The 22272-nt window shown below is 37.8% G+C and overlaps 1 protein-coding gene across 1 annotated transcript in view; it reads left to right on the forward strand.

Moving 5' to 3' along the window:
• The first annotated feature begins 8240 nt into the window (after nucleotides 1-8240).
• Nucleotides 8241-22272, forward strand: part of LOC584450 (coiled-coil and C2 domain-containing protein 1-like) — a 28886-nt gene continuing 14854 nt past the window's right edge. Inside the window, exons 1-14 of the mRNA XM_030983165.1 lie at nucleotides 8241-8462; nucleotides 9239-9419; nucleotides 10102-10202; nucleotides 11310-11528; nucleotides 11928-12056; nucleotides 13281-13509; nucleotides 14338-14453; nucleotides 15068-15149; nucleotides 15995-16251; nucleotides 16712-16964; nucleotides 17702-17832; nucleotides 18310-18366; nucleotides 19231-19374; nucleotides 20224-20282. Coding sequence (XP_030839025.1) covers nucleotides 8400-8462; nucleotides 9239-9419; nucleotides 10102-10202; nucleotides 11310-11528; nucleotides 11928-12056; nucleotides 13281-13509; nucleotides 14338-14453; nucleotides 15068-15149; nucleotides 15995-16251; nucleotides 16712-16964; nucleotides 17702-17832; nucleotides 18310-18366; nucleotides 19231-19374; nucleotides 20224-20282 — 2021 coding nt within the window. The 5' untranslated portion in view covers nucleotides 8241-8399. The remainder of the gene's footprint in view (nucleotides 8463-9238; nucleotides 9420-10101; nucleotides 10203-11309; nucleotides 11529-11927; nucleotides 12057-13280; nucleotides 13510-14337; nucleotides 14454-15067; nucleotides 15150-15994; nucleotides 16252-16711; nucleotides 16965-17701; nucleotides 17833-18309; nucleotides 18367-19230; nucleotides 19375-20223; nucleotides 20283-22272) is intronic.

Consider the following 22272-nt stretch of genomic DNA (forward strand, 5'->3'; position numbering starts at 1 on the left):
TGACAGTCTTTTGGGTTATCGCAAGTAACGATGGAATCGTGTGCAACGTGAAATATGTGTATATGATTATAATGAACTCAATACACGCGATGAAGGATATGAATAGTGCTTATACTTTTTTGTCCTGGTTTGGTCATGTCTACACGTTCTCATATTCTGACTGGTATAGTGTTACATTTAATAGCGTTTTGCTTTCCATATACGACGTGACCATAAGATGTGTCTATACGGTATGTTCATGGGATGTTGGCGCACGATCTTCCATACGATATCGGACATCTTGGGATACGATCTTCATTCGTATGGACATACCCTATGACATGTAAATGGTAAAAAATTTAACTTGATAACGTCAACTCACATGATGTTGTCCATACGACGTGAAACATTACGTAGACTCTCATTTCGTAGACTCTCATTTCGTATGGACACACCCTATAGGATTATACACATGATTCAATTATGAAACCGGTTGAGTCAGAATATAAATGGCCGTGTAAATGTGATTAAACGCAGCTTCTGTATGTATGTAACCTTCCAAATCTCACTATTGCTGGTAGTGGCAGCCTCAGGTTCGAGTATCTTTCCGAGAAACACACTCTTGTAACTACCATGGACAGATGCCAGTTACTTGATAATACATGAGAGAGAGAGAGAGAGAGAGAGAGAGTGGGAGGGAGAGAGAGAGAGAGAGAGAGAGAGAGTGGGAGGGAGAGAGAGAGAGACAGAGAGAGAGAGAAGGAGAGAGATGTATTATGACTGAAACTCTATCACTTTACGTGGGCGAATTTTGGCTCAAAAATTGTCTGATCTCGTTACAAGAGCTATATAATGATATCAAAATCATTTACGCTGGTTTTAAAGGGTATACATAGCAGAGTGTAAAAACGACGATTAACTTTTAATTCTGACGTATCGAAATAATATTTAAACAATGTCATGCTAATTAATACATACTTAATTATTAGCGTAATTCATCATAACTCAATCCAGTGGGAAAAATTATTCTTCAGTATATGTTATTTTGGGGCTTTAGTTCAATCCTTTCCATGGTAACTGAATCGTGTAACTCGGTTTCATTTGACTGTATCATTTATATTGCTTCGGAGTGGCTGATATTATGCAGTTAGGTCAAACACCTGTGTTATTAGATTTTTAATTATGCCAACGAACGATTAGGAATTTTATTTGTATTAATTGTCTCCGGTTTGCAATACCACCATGTCTCTCAGTAAGCTTTTTACACCACTTTAGGGGAAATTACTCTACTCTTATGCATAAATAGGCCTTTATTTGACAGTATTTAATATAACTAGATATTGAGCATTGGCAAATAAGATAAAAATATACGGCAATTCTAAAAGTGAAATCTTTTGCAAAATTATTCTAGAACATGTATTAACGGACGAAGTGCCTTTTTAATCAAAATGATAAAACGTTTGTTCCATACCGTTTTCCTAGTTATGTGTAGTTGTTGTTAAGCTTCTCATGTTTTGTATTTTCTATTGTTTATATTGTTGGCTTTTGTTACACGAATGAGTTTATTAAATCGAATACCATTTTCTATAAAAAGTGTTTGTTATAATTTATTTTGTCTCCAATTTCAGGTACCTTCAAAGGGAAAGTCCACCCCCAAAATAAGTTTGTTTCGATAAAGGCAGAATAATAAGAAAATCAGGTGAGTGAAAGTTTGAGCAAATTCTGAATGAAAATAAGAAAGTTATGAATGATTGAAGTTGTGATCAATCAAATACAAATTGGCAACTCTGTGACTTATTATACGAGCTCTCCTTCATTTGCTTTGTGCATAATATTCCATAAAATCATGTTTTCTTCGTTATTGATGACGGAATATATATTTGTTCCTTGCAGGGGAGTATAGAAACATATTTGCAATTATTATATTTAGGGTGCATGTATGGTTGAAATTTTTCTTGAGGGAAAATGAAAATTTTAGATTTTTTTAGTACTGAGCAAATGGAAGTTGAGCTCGCATGATACGTCATAGAGTTGCCAATTTGTGTTTGATTGATCACAACTTCAAAAATCCTAACTTCCTTATTTTTAATCGGAATTTGCTCAAACTTTCACTGACTTGTTTCTCTCATTTTTCTACTCCTATTAAAACTAACTTAATTTCAGGGTGGACTTCCCCTTTAACTGATATTCTTTATTTCTTGCTCCCTCATATCTATCATATATCGTATATTATAGGAGTAAAATGGGATTGTGACTGAATAGCAAAAAGTATGAGAGCGAAAGAAAGGAATAATGAAAGAGAAAAAAGATGAGCTAATGAACATGTGGAATAAAGAGGGGCGGTGGGTTTCATGAATTTAATTTTAATTTTGAAAATACCACATTTATGTCATTCTTTATAAAAGAATGCATTCATATACATTAATATACTCTTATCCGTTCTACAATGAAAAAAGCGTGAAACGGGACGGGGGGTCTTGTGCCCCATCCCATTAAATTATCAGACCCCCTTACGCACCCTCCCATTAGCCGGTGGCCTTGTTAATTTGCATTTCATTTACCAAGTCGTCCCCTCCCCCCCCCCAATGCTAGTGCTCCTCAGTAGATAGCCCATTGCCACTGCTGCACATACAACAACCAATGACTTCTTTGATACACAATGATCTATTAAACTCAAGAATAGCAACATCGTAGACTCCAGTGCTGTGCTGGCGCCCTTTAGTTCATAGCCATGCAAATCCATCTATACAAGGAGTTTGGTCAACTTGGTTTCCCTTGGTCACAACATGGCGTATATTCTTTTTTGTTTTGTGCTTGCCCAACAAAGCAGTATTCGCCGTATTGTGCCAAACTTGATCCGGGTTGGCCAAACTCTCCTGACCAACGGCTCTGAACATAGTCAGCGGACATAGCAGTCTATGTACAGATATTGAAACTAAATTATTCATACCCTTTGTAAATTTGATTGTGTTTTTTGTCCGTTTTTCGTAAACGAAATGAAAGATGGACTTGTTAAATTGTGACCTTGGTGGAATATCTTTATAATAGCTTTAGTAGGTCACATTTTTAAGAAACACAAATCGGGGCCCGTCTTATAAGCAGTTGCCATTAGTCGCAACTTTATACATAAGTGATATAGGGGCCTGCAAGATCAATCGCAACTCTTGATAAGACAGGTCCCGGGACAACTCAATTGTTCACATACGTTAAAAAATAAAAGTATTGTTTAGGGTATGATTAAATTAATTGTTGCATTATGACGTACATGTATGCTTCGACGTTGAGCCGACATATATGTTGCTTCTTCGACATTTATTCGGGGCTTTATTTTTTCAGAGATTTTCTATGTAGGAAGCAGTGGCGGCGTTTTTTTTTCCCGTTTTTTTTTCATGACCGGGTGGGGGGGGGGGGGCGACAGTAGCGGAACCAAAAAAAAAACGTGTAAAAACACGTTAATTTAAACCTATTTTGGAGATGGGCCCCCACCCCTGGTGCTCAAGGGTGAGGGATTTTTCATATTTTCGAGGGCAAACAAACAACAAATAGTGCTCACTACACTCTTATTTCCACAGCGTCAAATTTCACTCTAAATGGCGTCAGCTGGGAGTCAACTCTATTCCTAGTTAAAGTGACACGGAAAAGGAGTCATCTTGACTCTGAATTGAGTCAATTTTTAGCTGATGCCACACAATCCGAGTCAAATTGATTCGGAATCCGTGTCACTTTAACTAGGAATAGATTTGACTCCCAGCTGACGCGATTTAGAGTGAACAGATTTGACGCCGTGGAAATAAGAGTGTACCCCCCCCCTCCCGCCACCCCTCCCCCACCACCGTCTCCCCTCCCCCTCCCCCCCCCCCCCCCCTGAGCGAATTTTCGGCCGGCTGTTTCGCCGCTAAATATTTTCTCACGAATTGGGCCCCCTCCCCTGCCACCGGCTGGATCCGCACCTGGGGGGGGGGGGGCGAAATGGTAGGGATAGGGAGCAAAGTGAACGAGAGGGGCGAAGGTGCCGGAATAGACTACCCCTCACAGGTTTTTGATTTTTTTGTTGTTGTTGTTGTATTAAACATGGAAAAACTATAGTATAAAAACAAGAAATATTTACTTGTACATTTTGAAGGATATTATGCGAGGGAGCGTAGCGACCGAGTGAGAAGACTTTTGCATTATTATTAGTTTTTGGTTACACTTTTTCAAATCTATCCCCCCTAAAAATATTTAGGAGGGGGCGTGTCCCCCTCCCCCGTCCCCCCGGGATCGCCGCCCTGAGGAAAGGATTGCAACTGCATGGGTTTAGATTAGATTTAGGGTTATGGTTAGGTGCAGCTTTCGGTCCATGCAGAGTTGAAGTTTTAGGAATTCGGTAATTGTACGAAAATTGACGACGGAACAACTAGCGTATACAATTCATTGTCACCAGGCTTTCTCACGATCTAAAATTGTTCAACCCTGTCCTACTTGTGGAAAACGACAGCTGTGTTGTCTTTTTTAAAAACAGTATTGATCCCTTCTCGCCCAACATGTAAACAACCCATGTGTGATCTTCCAGGTCTACGAACTATTAAAAATGCCATGCAGATGAATATATATATATATATATATATATATATATATATATATATATATATATATATATATATATATGTATATATATGATATTTTAAACAATAGTCTATAATGCTTGTTGTAGAATGAATATTCTAAAAGAATATTCTAGCCGAAAGAATGCTGCGTTTTAGTAGAAACTCTGTAATTTGCGTCTCACAAACTGTGACGAAATTTTATGGGGAAAGGTCATTTTCATATACAGCCACTGGTTTATGGAATAACTTGCCAGAATACCTTAGAAATATAGAAACATATATGAACAGTTCAGAAGTAATTTGAAAACATATCTATTTAGCTCTTTTTAATATCTCAAAATAAATATGCATTAATTCCACTCCTTCTGTATGCTGTTCTGTAAAGCGCACAGAGACATGCAGTGTTATGCGCTATACAAAAACGTTAAATTATTATTATCATTATTCTACTCGTATGTCCTCATCAATCCTCTTTCTAATATTCTGTCTCTTCGTTCAGTTCATTCTGAACCTAGAATTGGCCTGGTGCTTTTTCATTTCCATTTCTTTCTTCCCGTCTGCCAATACGATTTTTTTTTAAATCTATTCTTTTATATATCGCTCTGCCTCTGCGTGCCTCAGTTCCTTTTGTGTTTCATAGAATATAATCTGTCATTTCCTTCTTTCTTTCTCTCTCTCTCACTCTCTATTTCTCTCTCTCTCTCTCTCTCTCCCCCCCCCCCCCCTCTCTTGCTTTTTTTCTTTCTTATATTATTCCCTCGCTCTATATCTCTCTTGACACTTTCTCTCACTGCCTCATTATTTAACAAGTCTTGCTGCTTCTCTCTCTCTCTCTCTCTCTCTCTCTCTTTCATCGTCGTTAATTCTTTCTTTCATTTTTTTCTCATTAATTTTTTCTACATCTCTCTCTCTCTCTCTCTCTCTACGATGGAATCATTATTTCGTCTGCATGCCTGTACTTGGAGTGCATGGTGGACCCCTTTTGACCAGTTCATTAGACCAGCAGACAGAGCTATATTATGGCAGTCTTCAGGTGAGGTTATGAAGAATGGTGGGAAGGGGATTTGGAGTGCCGGGGATAATATTATAGGGGGAGGGGCATGTGGGACTTTCTTTTATATTTTTACTTTATCTTGTGTGTCTCGCTTGAAAGTGTATATGGAGGGGGGGGGGATCTTATTATGCTGATAGTAAAAGGAAAGTTGTTCAGGCTCATCGCCCCGAAAAGTTACGCAGAAAACAGTATTCGTTAGCACTAGAGATAAATCTATAATGAGTAGGAGGGGCTCCTTCACCCAAAATTTGATAGCTATATAAATTAGGTCATTAAGCTCTGTCGCAAACAAGAAATTAATTTAATAGAAGAGGCAATATTAGCAGTTGTACGACACTCATTATCCGTTGACAAATCAATAACTAACCGTATTTCTAAGTTAACTTTAACCTTGGACCAACACATACTAACATCTAACACTTACTCTAACCGTAAACCTATAACATAAAACGCATTTACAACTCGAACCTCAACCATATACATCTCTGACGAAATGAAGCCCGTTATAGCAATAGACCAGTTTACTACCATATTCAAATTTTATGCATTTTTAAACAAAGGTTGTTCTAGACAACCCGAAAGTTTGTCGGAGACTTGGCCGACATAGCAACACGTAATGCATGTATACTGGATTCCAAGTATTGTGGTTCATTCATTAAAGAATAACTCGTCACTAAGTCCCCAGGAAAGAAACACCTATAAATTTGAATATCTTTATAGTAAACAGGTCTATTGTCGCCCGAAAATAAAACTATGCATCATTTCAGGTATTATCAAGAGAGAGAGAGAGAGAGAGAGAAAGAGAGAGAGAGAGAGAGAGAGAGAGAGAGCCGGGGGGGGGTAATAATACGACCACGAGGGGGCGCTAAACCACTTACTAGTAAACGGCAGGTTGTATTGAGAGATAAAAATCCTTGATTGTACCTGCCTTGGCTCTGGTACGCAAGACGGTGTCGTAGTTACTCTTAGATTTTTAGGCCAAATAACAAACATAACGAGTTTCTCGTCCAGACTTTTTTTCAAAAAAGGCAAGGCATTACTATTTATCATTTTTCGATTTTTGTTGACATTTTTTTCCAAGAGGGGCTTTTTCTGAATAGTAAATTGTTTTTTAAAAAAAGGAGGCGGACGGGGACGAAAAATTCGTTATTTTTATCATTTGGCCTTACATACTTTTTTTTTTTAATTTTTTTTTTTTTTTTTTACTAGTACTCAATTCATTTGAATTAGAGTTGACTTGTTTTCATTGGTTTCTACCTAAATTTCAAACCTAAAATAGGTTTTTCCCCTATTTTCAAACCATTATCAAACCAAAGTAGGCTTGGCTATAATACTAGTAGGATTCTGGTTTTTATACCTTTAATTTAATCCATATAGACCCTACTGTTTTGATGTGCCGTTTTATTGGTCTACATCCAGTTGGATTGGTTTGGATAGGGAGTGGGTGAGTTTTTGTTTGTATTAAAAAAAAAATATTAACCCTATGCCCTATGCAACCAAGTGGTCCCTGTATGGTGCTCCAATGAGAAATGCATTATTTAGTAGTCAACACTGGCTAGGTTAAAATAATTTCAAATTAAACATTTGTTATGAGTTTGCCTCCCCCCCCCCCCCCCCCATCAGTCCAATTAAGTCATTGAAGTCTATTGGTGCGTTCTAATTGTTTTCTTCTGGTTTTACAGCCACCCCCTTTTTTTTTCAACTGACCGGGCAGTATGTTCGTGGTAGTTTCCAGTGGAGGAATGATTTATTAATTTATTTATTCATTAATTGGAGGCGGGTGTGCCCCCTTAAAAAAAAATCAAAGCGACTTTCAGTCAGTCTACAAGTGCGTAATATATAATGCCCCACCAGTTTTGAGGTAATCGATCTTGGGGTTTTCCCGCTTCTGATCGTCTCACCAAATTTTAGAATTGTTGTGCCTCCTCATATAATAATTATAATAATAATAATAGCTCACATTTATAATGCGCCTAATACTACGTTTCTAGGCGCGGAACATAACGAAATCATGGATCCTTCCCTAGTCTTTTGGTTAATGCACTGTTTCTCACGGTTTGAGAAAATGTAAATGACATTTTGACATGAAGTTATTATTGTTTGTATATTTTATATGCTACCTTACGTTTATATGTTCTTTGTTATTCAGTTGTTATATTTGGAAAAATGCAGAAATCAAATCAAATCAGATCAACAACAAAAAATGTAAAATCTCATATTCGTTTACCTTTTCCTTCACCTCTCCCCTCGCTCTCAGCTTTTTTAAAATATTGTTTTTAATTCCATTTGATTCAACCGAAGGCACACCTCCCAACCCAGTACCCATAGACCATAGTTCTGTACCCCACCCAATTCGATGACCCCACCCTGGCGTTTTATTTTACTTAGTCTTTTTCAAGTCCATGTGAAATTACACTGTATTGTGATTCAAGAATGGACTGTTTAAAAGAAATACTTAAAACAATTTTTTGAATTTAAAGCCATCTAAATATTCAATAAAACTTTTGAAAAATGATGAGTTGTTCTCATTTTACATTTTATATGTTTAAAATGTATAGTGATATTAATAATAAACATCTGGCATTGCACAAAGACTAGAGTGGGAAGGGCATTTTGCATTGCTTATTATTTGGGAGTTGGTGGTAATGCGTAAAAATAGACTGAAATTTGTCATGCAGATTTGCCGACAACGACAACAATTTATTAATTCACTGATGTACGCAGTATTTCTACATTGTTGACGCATTTTATCATCATATTAGATTTAATATCCCTGCATCATGTTCGGAAGAGGGAAGAAAAGTAATAACGCACCGCCAAAATCGGATCAAGTTCGAAAAACGGTATGTTTACACAGAAACGAATGTGTCGAGACTGTCTGTGAGTGTGAGTGAGTGTGAGTCTGAAAATGTATGCAAAGTCTACGTCTAGCTCTGCAACTTGATACCTGGGTGGACTCGACTGCATTATGATAAGCCTTAAACTTAGAGAGAAGGCCACGTTCTGGGAAGAGGTGAAACATAATTTGTGAGCGTTGTCATTGTTATATTACATGTGTGGAAGAAAAGCATGGCTCTTCAACTAAGTTCAAATGCCTTCGTGTTCTAAATGTGGCGTGTAAATTAACAATAACACCATAATTGGAATCCCGAAACGAAAGGCCAAATCTGCAAATCAAATGGGTGACTGTCTCCCAAATAGGCTACAAATAATCTTCAGTCAAGTTCAATGACAGTTTCTCAAATAGGACAGGAGATAGTTTCCCATATTTTTACAGCACATCCCATAATTAGGTAAAAATAAGGGTATGTCTTTTTGAAGCGGCTATGATGATGATGGAGACACTCATGTACTTTCGCACTTTCACTGCGTGTGCTTTATTCCGTCACCATGGTCACACGCATAGGTTTTCTCATTCCCGCTCCATGGACTCTACACATAACTTGCCTGTGATGGAATGAAGCACGCCTGGTGGAAAAGTCCACTAAGACTGATGATGGATGTCAATCTAGCTCATTTAACCCAAAACATTCAGAATAGCATCGATAAGAATAAAAACATCTCATAATTTTTTGTGAGTTTTTAACACAAGTTTAAACTTGACCTGTCCATCATGCAGAACACAGACATGTTTGGCATGCCTGACCTATCGGCCTATGCTGTCAATGCTGAGGTGGGTGTGTCCGATGAGGCCCTGGAGGCCGAGCTAGCCGCCCTGCTCGAAGAGGAAGATGACGACGCCCCTCAGATCACCAGGCAACGAAGACCAGCTCCAGCTCCAGCCAAGCAGAACAAGACAGGTATAAATCTCAGACTGAAGTGACTACACTGGTACCCATTTCACAAAGCATTTTTTTCAATGAAAAATGACAAAAATCAGTGACAAATCTTCTGATAAGCAAGGATTTCACTTGCTTACAACAAAAAACTATCATTTGTCACTGTTTCACAAAATTTTATAAAAAAGGGTACCAGTCACTAAAATTGTTTTGCTCTGTATGTTAGTAGACTCTAGTTCCTTGTTGTAATACTATATTAACAAATATGTGAGCTTGAATATTACATCTGTAAAGATTTTTGCAAGTTTAAGTTTTTTTTATTTTTGCAAGCGTTCGCGCATAGTGCGAGTCTTCCGTCTGGTGTTGTGAAGACGCACCGGACAAATAGCAGGATATTTTGCCAAATAGTGGGATATTTTGCAAACTATCCCAAGATATCTTGGGATGACAATCCCGGCCAAATATCCCGCTAATTGCAACTTCGGGCTGATGAAGACGCAAATTAGCTGGATAGTTTTTGATCGGGATAGTCCAAATAGCGGGATAGTTCAAATAGCGGGATATTTGGCAATCTCAGGCTAGTGAAACCAGGCCTATTATGTATTCTTATCATCACTTGAACTCTACATTTGAACTCTAGACTACTATTTATTTGAATATAGTGAGTTTTGCATCCATGATTTATAATGCTCTTCTTTTCTAGTTGATGCTATCAAACACATTGATGCAATGGCTGCCGAAGCAATGAAGGACATTGATGATGATGATCTCGATGACGATGACGAAGATGAGGATCTCCTACTTGTAAGTGAGAAGCATCAAATATGGTTTGATACAATTTCCAAGATTTAATGGTTTAGCACAACAGGGGGGTGTTTCACAAAGACCCTAAGTCAAACTTAACTCTAAGTTGGACTTAAAGGTTATGGAGAACCATTAGTAGCCTTGAATGAAATATATTAAAAAGCAAAAATTCAAGTATTTTAGACTCGTTACAAATTCCACATCAAGAAACTGAAATCTCTGTGATTATAGAATAAATGAATGATTTGAATCAACATTTTATGCCTTTTAAAATAACTTTAAAAAAAATAATTTAATAGATGCCAGCGGCTTTCCATAATTGATAAGTCTAACTTAGAGATAAATTCAACTTAGGATCTTTGTGAAACACCCCCAGTTGTTGATTCATAGCCATGAAGATCTAAAGAGACATGAGTAGAGAGAGCATATAATTCTCCAGACAGTGTGTCGATTTATGTTGTGCTGCTATGTTGTGTTTGATACCAGGGCCCCATTGCATAAAAGCTCACCATTGATGGTAACTTTGCCATCAATGGTAACTGCTATGGAAACCTTGATTTTGATTGACTGTTGTTCCCTGTTACCATGGTAGTTCCCATTGATTACAAATTTACCATCAATGGTCAGTTTTATGCAACGGGCCCTGAATTTTTCTCAGTGGAAGTTAGCTTTAAGATCTGTAAATTTTAAACAAGTCCCAAATCAGTGCCGTTTTGCAGCTATTCTTCATAGTTTCTGCCATTGTTGATGTTTTTTGATGCACTAGATACATCTGGTTTTAAAGGCACACTGCCATACTTGTAGCTACTTGCTCCCTCTATATAGAAAACTTCCCCAGTCGGTGCCTGTTGGTCCCCCATGATCCTCTTTTTCTTATGTTAAAGGAGAGCTCAGTTAATGAGATAGCCACCTGTCACAGTGACCTCGATGGCTCGCTGTGTGGTCTAATCCCTTCTTGCCGAATGCCCAGTAGTGATGACGGTCTTTAAGAGGAAATGCCAGTTTTGCTGATTTGAGGATGGAAGCCTGATCAACTTACTCTTTTAAAAATTCTGTCTTGAATGGATTGGCTCTTGATGGCATATTTCTTTGTTCCAATGTATGCAGGCTGAGCTTGAGGACATCACACAGGAATCGTCAGAAACCCTCACTCCTCCTGTCCCAAGTCCAAATATGGCAACTAGACCTAGCCCTAAGCCCAGCCCTGCTGCAGAGTCTAGTCCAGCCCCAGGGCTGAGGCCAGGACCATCCAGTGTGAACAGAAGTCCCTCGCCTGCTAGAAAATCAGGTCCTGGTACTGCAGCACCAAGTCCATCCCAAACACAGGTACAGTATGATATCTGCCTGTGATGCAGGTCTTTACATTATTTAACCCTTTGCTTACAGGAACCTGGTGTTCCCTGTGTTAAGCCTATGGGACAAATGAAATTCAGTAGTCAACGGGATAAAAGGCAATCCAACCTTTGTCAATACAACCTTTGTAATGAATTCATTTTTGCAAAAGCAAACACAATGAGGGAAAGGTTGACATAAATCAGACCAATGGTAAGAAAGTTATGAATGTTGAAATATGAAATCACTATGTTTGTGCAAATCACAAATTGGCAATCTAGTCACACACCGCCTCCTTCTTCATATTGGGGAATAAAGTTAAAGGAGATTGTTCCAGAGTTCACTTTATTTCATGAACTTGTACCTTATTTTGACGTTGTCTCTTGCAATTAGAAACCCTCGGAACCAGCTGATATGAACACCCTGCTCCAGCAACGTGCCCAATCGTACCAGCAGGCCATTGTCGCAGCAGAGGCAGCTGGGGAGGGGTCAAAGGTCAGGAGATACAAACGTCAACTCAAGGTGAGTGAGCTGTGTTTACCCACTAAACAGGGGGGTGTTTCACAAATACTAAGATTGACTTTAAGTTGGACTTAACTATGGCAGGCAGTTCATGCCACTGTTTCCTCTCACTATTTACCGGCATTGATCTCTCAAGGGACGTACAAATCATGGTCACAAATCTACAGAATTAACATTGTTTGATAATTCATTATTAAAGGAAAAGATAAAATCTAAAGATCATAATGGTGAGAGGGAACAGTGGCATGAACGGCCTGTCGTATTTAAGTCCAACTTAAAGCTGATCTTAGTTTTTGTGAAACACTCCCCATGGTATATAGTTCCAGTGAGAACAATACAGAGGGGTAGTGAGCTATTTAGCTGTGGAAAGCTTGAAAAGTACTCTGGAAAGGTATTCTGAAAACTACATGTGTGTTGTATTTTGTGTTTAATAGTGAAAATATGTTAATTGTCAAAACAATTGGAATTAATCTACATTTTAACTTTTGTGCGAAGCTGGCTATGTATACATGAAGTTAAGAGAGGCAGTAGTGTAAGTCCCGAATTCAGAATACAGTCCCTCGAAACCGATTTAAAAAAATGAAATACATACCGTAATTAACGGTGTATTAACCGCACCTTTTTGCCGCCGAATAAATTCAAAGTTGGGGGTGCGGTTTATACACGGCAATGTCTCCCAGCTCAGTAATCGGTGTGTTGACTCACCACTCGGAAACTAGAACAACACTCAAATTTGTCTGTCATCTTGGTTTGAAAGTAATCTTTCTGATAGATTTCAATATGTAGTTGATAAAAATAATTCCTCCAATTTTTCTTCTATTACATGGCGTACCACAAGGTTCTATCCTAGGTCCTCTACTGTTTTTTAAGTCGGCAAAAAAAAAAAAAAAAAAAAAAAAAAAATTAAGGGCGAAAAAGAGGGGTGCGGTTAATACACGAGGGCGGTTTATACAACGTTAATTACGGTATATGATTGTGTGGAAATTTCAGTCTTAATACTGCAAATCCAAAAGGGCACCCTTCGGCAAGACATTTCAAGTGTTATTCTACTCTTTAAATATTGCTTGCTACTCTCAACCCAAGTGAACTAAATAGGTACACGGTAGGAAGATTTTCCAAGAATATTTGTTATTATCTGTGGGAACCGGATCCTGTATTAAGTAAACCTTTTTTAATGAAATGAGGGAGTTCTTGATCAATTTTCTTTCTTTTCAACCTCTGAAGACCTTGACAGATATGCTGAGGAAAGTCAAACTGGGTAAACCTGTTGATAAGGAGGAGATTCCCCCTGATGTCTTTGTACCTAAACCAGCAGCTGATGAACAACCTCCTCCCCAGCAGCAGCAGCAGCAGCATCAACCAGTGCCTGCACCTCGGGCACCAGCAGTGACACATCCAACCTCTCCCCCAGCAATAGTAGAGCGACCAGATCCTGCACAAAGCAAAAGTACAGGTAAATTCAATATGGGAAAGGGTTAGTGTAACATCTGTTGTGCTAGCCATGGCTTAAAGAGAAGGTTGAGTTCTGGGGAGAGGTGAAAAATAATTTGTGAGCGCTTTCATTGTTATCATGCAAGTGTGGAAGAACATCAGAGAAAAAATGTTCCCTGAAAAGCATGGCTCTTCTAATGCCTTCATATTCTAAATATGACATGTAACAGCTTAATAATGAGGACCTCATTTTTATGCCACATGTTTGTGTAGTCCATTATACATCCTTCTGTGTACAGTGCTTGTTACTTTTACCATTACAGGGTCACATTTCTTATCATTTTGATGATTCCAGAACCTTGCAGTACACACTAATACTTCTATGCTACATGATCAATTTTTTCTGATCGATTCCACACCTTTTCTTTCACAATGCAATCGCATTACCAGAACTCAACTTTATCTTTAAAATTCTGAATCAAATAGTAATTGAGATAAAACTCTCGTTGTTTGAATAAGTACAACGACCAGATACTGAAATGAATATTCCACTTTGATATATAGAGAATAACAACCTAAACAGCAGCATAGGATAAGCCGTTCGTAGATACAGTCTGTACATGAGCAGACGAAAGTCATTTGTACCAAATTTGTAAAAGGCATAGAGATTAAATACTGGATAGGTGCTCATGAAAGTCATTAGAATAATGCAGACATTTATAATGTGCAACTTTTCCACCCAGAGGGGGCGCTATAGGGGCTTACAATAAACAGAGTAATGACAAAAAAATGTTCTCTCTGTAAATTAAGATAGTAATTTAATGTCATCATTCTTATATTTTGTGACCAGATGCTGATCAATTGAAGTTACTGAGTGTGAAGAGAGATCAATACAAAATGGCCGCCCTCCTTGCCAAGAGGTCAGGTGACATAAAGACTGCTGCCGAACATCTCAAGGTTGCTAAGGTGAGGAATATTAAAATGAGAATCATTAAACTTGTCCATACTGTTAGTGGAAAATCCTGGCCGAAATGATCATTTACAGTGCTTTCTAACTTCTTGTTTGTTAAAAATGTGGCTTAATTTTTCTCCCTGAAACTGAAACACTACCCTCATGGCAAAGTTTAATTAAACGTTGAACAGCAAGCAAAGATCTAACTGTTCAAATTTCATTCATTTCAAGAATGCTGCTTTGTATATGAAACAATATTTTTGAGCCCCAAAATAGAGTGTAATTATTTAGGTGTTCATCATCTATCAAAAATACAGTTGAGGTTCAGGGATTTCCAGCTACAATAAAAAAAAATCTCGGAAAATCTGGAAAAGGATTTCCTGTTTTTTCCAGTCATGAAATAGTTTTGTTTCGACTATGGTTACATAATTTTTTAAAGAAATTTTTGAACCAGAATACAAATACATTTCAGTTGAAATTATTATCCTGGTATCTTGAAATTCCATTTGTGAAGTCAGAGAATTTTCTTATCATGAAATACTGGTAACCCTGGGTAGTTGCTAATTAAATGCCAGTCTTGAAGTAACTTAAATTAGGACGTACCACTCTTTTTACTTCTTTTCCGCAGCAATTTGATGCAGTTATCAATGCACTGGAAGCGGGTCAGCAGGTTGACCTCAGTGGGATGCCCGGGCCCCCTCCACAACCAGGTAATATCATCAAACGTAATTTAAATTATTATCTATATAAGGCTTCCAAGTGGTACAATAAATCAGTGTATCCAATTTCTTTAGCGCAGTACCCGGATGACTGACCAATATTGCTTCCGTGTTGCTCAGTCATCCAGGAACTTCAACTATCGATATCAATATAGATATCGATATCACACAAAAACCATATTTATCGAGGTAAGTCAAATTTTGTTATTTCGCCAGTCAGCCTGATATAGGTAATAATAACATTATATGGCTTTGTTTTTGTGTGATACAAGAATATAGTGTCATAGCTCGAGCATTATATTCTTGTATCACACTCAAAGCCATCCAATATCATAAAAATTCTTCAGAGAAGATTGAATACTTGTAAAAATGGAAAAGAATTTGTGAAATTTCTCATTTTGTGTACGTTCATAGGATCAAGTCATTTTTCATTTTGATCATTCCAAAACTTCACAATATATAAAGCAATTCTTATGTTCCACATAATCAATCTTTCCCAATTGCGTACGGACAGTTTCTTTCTTAAAGATAAGCTTGAATTCTGGTAATGATAGAAAATAAATTCTCACAGAATCCAACAAAACTTACACTGAATGTTCAAGATTACAAATAAATGATAAATAAATAAATTTTGGTAGAAAATGTATAGGGGCTGTGTAATGAGCATTATAATGAAATCAAGGTAAGTAGGCCCGACACCAGTCCCAAGACAAATGTATTTGTTGACATTATGTATATGTAGGGAATAACTTATCCTTGCTTTCTTCTTTCTGACATTCCCCATGCTTTTTATGATCATCAAGCATCAACTAATTGATCCTTTGTATCCACATCAGCAGCGGCAGCTCCTAGGCAACCTCCTGCTCCACATCCGACTCGAGCTCCTGCACCCACAGCTCCTGCACCCACAGCTCCTGGTCAAGCTCCTGTTCCTGGTCCAGGTCCATCGGCAAGCTCAGACCAGGGCTATCCCAGTCCCAAGACGGACCTTGAGGCTCTGCTTCAGAGACGAGAGAAGTATAAGAGCATGGTGGACAAGGCAAAGGAAGAGAATAACGACTCCAAGGCTCGCAGGATTGGACGCATCGTCAAGGTTTGTAAAAGCTAAATTTCAGTGGCTTTGATTGGCTTTTTTCCTCCTTCAAATTAGAGAGTTGCCTGCATTTTCTGGGTTTGTAAAAGCTAAAAATTAATTGGCTTTTCTCCTCCTTCAAATTATCAACACAGTAATGATATTTTTTTCAATCAATTTTTCTAAACAAAGTGTAGGTATATGTTTCTGATGAAAAGGTTTGAATACATGGGCAGAATATATACTCTTTTGGGATAACCTACATATATTACTCTAAAAATGGTCAATTTACACTGTATATGGGAAACTGTGATTTTTTTTTTTAAGTGTTGCCAAGTTAAGATTTGAATGGTTATCTATAATACATGCATTTACTTTATTCTGTTCTTGGTAGAGAGGTACAACAATTTGTAATTTAATTTTTGAATAAGATACTAAACTCTGCTGTTAAATTACGACAATTTTCTTTCGCATCACACAGCAATATGAAGACACCATGAGGAAACAGAAGTTGGGCAAGCCAGTCGATCTCTCCGAGCTACCCGCTCTTCCAGAGTTCCCTCCCTTTCCTTCTCAATCCGGTGGCCAGACTGCCCCACCAGTAGCCCAAGCCGTTGACCTAGCAGCACCGCCTGCAGCTGCCCCGGTAGTTACGGCAGCGGCGGGGGCTAGTGCCCCTCAAGCATCCCGGCCCGCTCCCTCAAGGCCTCCAGCACCAACGAGGCAGATGTCAGGTGAAGAGGCATTAACCCTTTCCGGGCAATTTTTTTTAAAGGGCTGAATTGATCACATGCTGATCTTCAAATCGGCTACCATAACATTTTTCTTTTATTGCTGCATTGTGTTAATAAAAAAAACATCTCTGAAAACATTATACATGGGTAGAGACTTTCCAATACAAAAAAAGGATTTGAATGCTTATTTTCCTTTTTAGAATTCCTGGCATTAACCACAATATGATCATGCAAAGAAAATGACATAGTTTGTGCATATTTTTCGTTCCCCTTTCGACTATCTTGTACACTTTTTGGTTTTACTTGTCTTAGTAGCCACCTCTCTGTAAACGCCACCTTTCTATAGTGGCCATGTATTTTTGTCTCCCTCAAAAAAGAAATGTGTGTCATAGAACCTGTCTAGAAAGGCCACCTGTCTACAGTGACCACTCTCTCTGTCTCCCTTTTCATCATCAATAGTGTTCTGTCAGTTTATGACAGGTTCAGTGACCCAATCAGAATTCTATATCAAGTGTCTCTCCCAGTGGCCTTTATAAACAGGTTTGACTGTACTACTACTAATAATAATGCCTCTACCTAGTTCATGTGACTTCTTCTTTTTATTGGCTTGTTTGCAGCTAAAGAGAACATCGGCATCTTGAAGGACATGATAACGCAATTCTTTTTAGACAGGTTTCACTGTACCTCCTTTAATACCTAAGTCATCTTACATCTTCTTTTCATTGGCTTGTTTGCAGCTAAAGAGAACATGTACCAGCGGAACATCGTCGTCTTGAAGGACAGGATAAAACAGTTTAAAATGCTGGCCTTGGAGTCCAAGAAGAGCGGAGATATATATGAGGCTAAGAGGTTACTCAAGATTGCTAAGGTACTTCATCAACTATTGCTTTTCAAATTCTTGGTGCAATTATTGAGAATATTTAATGATGATGATAGAAATCGTTGTTAAATATTTGTTAAAGTACTTTGGGGAAAATATATTTATATATTAGGGGAAAGTCTCCTAGATGAATATTTTTCAGTTCTTTATTATCATCACCAACATTTATAGTCATCACCATCATCATTGTGATCACCATCGTCATCCTAATCTTTGAGATTTTAGATCTCAAGCGCCATCATCATTATCATCACCACCACCATCACCATCATCATCATCATCATCATCATCATCATCATCATCATCATTGTCCCCCTTACCAATCCAAATCTCATTTGACATGTATGTTTTTTATCCCTTTCATCATCATCATCATCATCATTATCAATTTTGCCTCAATTATATCCATCAAATGCACCACCCTTCTACACACGAAATGATTATTTTTGTAATTTTTTTCATCAGGAAATCGAGCACATGTTAAGTGCTGCTGAAGGAGGCCTGCCTGTCAATCTCGACTCAGTAAGTGAACAAGTCTTCCCTCAATCAAAAATTCAAGAGAATAATGAAATTTCAATGTTGTATAAATAGATCATACACAAATTTGCAACTCCTTGTCGTAACTTTCGAGGATCTCTCCCATTTCCTCTGTTCTTATAATAATAATAATAAAGGATATTTATATAGCGCACATATCCACCGAGCAAGGTGCTCAAGGAGCTCCGAATATTACCAGGCTCTGCTAGGCTGCCGATTTTGGCGCTCACATCGTTCAAGGGATTCCTTCCTATCGGTACCCATTTAAAACCTGGGTAGAGAATGGCTGATGTAGATTACTAATAACAATAATTTTGTTTACCCAGTGAAGCCTCATCAGCTTCAATGCTGTTCTTCCTGAGAGCCCTGTAATCATTATTACCCAAGCAAATGACAAGTACCCATTTACACCTGGGTGGAGAGTTCCTCTGTTCTTCAATAAATATATCATGAATTTCTAATTTCTCTACAGAAATGTATTTATTACACATCATACGTTTAATTGTAATTATTGTTGTCATGTTTTTACACGATCCCTTTCTGAAGTAGATCTAGAGTCATTCATCAATAACCAGGCAATCTGCTCTGAGGTCTTTTGGGAGCCATCTTGGTACTCCCACCCCCTCTTTATTTAGACTTTTAAAAATTTAAATTTGTTGCTGTTGTTGTTGTAAGTCTGTCAGGTTATCTTATCATGTATTTCCAATAGATACCTACATGTAAGGTTCCTCAAAAGGATCTTTTTGGAGCCATTATGGTACCCCCACCCCCTCTTTATTTAGACTTCTTAAACTTCAAATTTGTTGTTTTTGTAAGTCTGTCTCATGTTATCTTATGTATTTTCGATAGATACCTAAGGTTCCTCAAAAGGAGCTTGAAGCCGTCTCCCCTCCAACATCACCGGAGCCGGAAGGAGGCTTTGAGACGGTTGCTGATGGCAACGCTCAGGAGGTGTACGCAAGGTTGATTGCCACCCTGCAAAAACAAATCGAGGTTTGTGAGTGATTTCTTTAAGAGTTGAGATGAATGCATTCTTCAGTTTTAAGTGATGTGATGATAATTATTGAATTTGAGGAAAGAGAAAGAGAACGTGAAGGGAAATGGTTTGTGAGTTACTTTTAGATTTGAGATTAAATGCATTCTTAATATTTTAGTGCTGTGATTATTAGTATTGAATTTGAGGAGGGGGGGGGGGATGGTGAGAGAAGGAGAAGGGGAAAGGGGAATTGAAAGAAAGGAAAGGAAGTTTAGGGGGAGGGAGAAAGAGAATGAATGAGAGAGAATTATAAAAGATAGAGAAAAAAAAAGGTAAGGGTAAAGTTTACATATCCTTAGTAAAAGGCGAGATTGAAGCCTCGAAGCTATTTAGAGAGAGAAAGAGAATGAGAGAGAGAGAGAAATTTTTAACGATTGCCTTCATCTTAATGACACCACTTAAAAAGGCAGCACTTGTAATGTACAGTGAAACCTGTATATAAAGACTGCTCAGGGGAAACATGAAAAGTGGTCTTTAATAATTATAATGGGTTCTTGTATAGTGCTCATGTCAGTCAGATTTGACCCTCCTGGCACTCCTGATTATTACCCTGGCTTTAGCACGGCTGCTATACGGCGCTCTAGCCTTTCAAGGAATAAATGCCTGTGGTATTTTTGTGCAGGTCCTTTAGTGCAGGTTTCAATGAGAAATCATTTTCAAGGGAAACAAAAAGTGTGGTCTTTCTATACAGGTGGTCTTTCTATACAGGTGGTCTTTCTATACAGGTGGTCGCTAAAGCAGGTTTGACTTGTACATAAAGTGTTTGTAGCACGCTTTTGAAATTAATTATATTTTCTTGTTCACAGGTATGTGAAGGGAATGCCAAGGTGTATGGAAAACTGGGCAACATCAAATCAGAAAAGAGGTAAGTGATGTGTTTGTTTGTTTGTTTGTTTGATTGATTTTATTTCTGCGTTCAAAAATATACAAATTCAAATTCAAAGTACAAAATTTCGAACAATAACAAATACAATGAATACAATGTTTACAAAAGTAATTAAATGAAAAATCATGTTCAATTATATCATTCGATAAACATGTACGAAGCATACAATAACATAAGAAATATGAAATATTTTCAATAAATTAGAGAGGTAATTTGGAACGCAGGAGACCGCCATCGTGAGCGGTTAGGCTGGAGATGGATGGCGGCCTCGTAAAAAGAATTGGCGACATAACTCTCTTCGAAAAACTGAGTGACCAAGAGGGTGCGGTGCAAGTGCAGGTGCAGTGAGCAGTTGCATGATAAAGAATAAATAAGTCACGGTTTTGTTATACTAATTTAGAGAGGGGGAGCGTATGATTGTATTATTTGTCGTTTAAGTGTAGCTTTTAAGGAGTAGATGGTTGAACAAGACTTTATGTTGTCGGGTAAATCATTCCAAATGTCCGGGCCAGAATGTCTAACAGATTTGTGTGTTATTGATAATTTGGGGTTTGTAAGATGGAAGTTTCCAGATATGCGAGTAGAGTATGAATGAACGGAATTATTAAACCTAAACATGTTATCAAAGGATGGTGGAAGCAGATTATTAATGTACTTAAACATAATAACTGCTACTTGAGTAGTGTTCAGATCGAAAATTTTTAGTGTTTTAAGTTTATAGAATAAAGGATCAGTGTGAGCTAAGAAATGCGAACCTGTACAAATACGTATGGCTTTCTTTTGCAGTTTGAAAATAGAATTGATTTTTGTCGAACCACAATTTGCCCATACACTATTACAATATGTTATATACGGGAGAACTAGCGAATTATATAGTAGGAATAAGGTTGCATGGGGTAGAAGAAACTTTAACTTGGAGATTATTCCAATACTTTTGGAAATGCACATTGTAACTTGGTGTAAATGATCATTCCAAGTCAAGGTTTCATCTATAAGAACACCCAAAACTTGGAATTAGTTTTCTTCTCTAGTAGCATACCATCAATTTTAATATATATAGGTGTTTCTGTATTATGAGAATGATGTTTAAAATACATGAAATGAGTCTTTTTTGTATTAAGTGAAAGTTTATTGGATTTAAACCAATCTGATACTTTGTTAATTTCATAATTCAAAGTATTGTTTAACGAATTAAGGTCTTTATGGGAATAAAAGATATTTGTATCATCGGCAAATAAGATAAAAGAAAGAAGGGGGGATGTATTGATAATATCATTTACATAAAGAAGAAATAACAGTGGACCTAAGATGGAGCCTTGAGGAACACCGCATTGAATTAAAAGAGGATCAGAATCATAACTATTAAATGTAACATATTGTCTTCTGTTTGTTAAATAAATGTGTGGTTTTACTGTTCGGGGCCCTGTTTCACAAATCTTGTTATCAAGAACAAGGTACAATAACTGTTACAAGCTACTGAAATCGTGGCATTTGATTGGCTAAGAGCAAATTTGTTCTGAAAATTTAGCATTTGTTATAGATAACAAGTTTTATGAAACAGGACCTTGTTTTGACTATTTGGCTTCACTCTTTTATTTCTGCATCATATTTTTGATGAGAGCAATACAAAATTAAAAAACAAGCAACTTTAACTTTAAAGGGGCATGTTCCCCGTATTCCAGAGGGCGTTCAAAATACGTACCCGCTGGCGGACGGTGCTAGCTGCCTATTGACACCAACAGAATACGGCTCTTACGCAGATGGCATGTTTCGAATGCCCACACAATGCCGATTATCGCATACATGTGCCGAAGTAATACCAATCGCAGTTCGGCTCTAAGATTGGTCTGCTGTTTCCGCCCACTTTCGTGATGTCACAATCGGCAGCGATCAGCTGGCTTGGTGAAGGCAGGCCAGGACGCGCGTACTTTGATTGACAGCTGTATGCAAATAAGAAGTCGATCTTCGG

This window comes from Strongylocentrotus purpuratus, unplaced genomic scaffold (assembly GCF_000002235.5).
Source record: "Strongylocentrotus purpuratus isolate Spur 01 unplaced genomic scaffold, Spur_5.0 spur5_scaffold_13, whole genome shotgun sequence".
In the NCBI taxonomy this organism is placed as follows: Eukaryota; Metazoa; Echinodermata; class Echinoidea; order Camarodonta; family Strongylocentrotidae; genus Strongylocentrotus; species Strongylocentrotus purpuratus.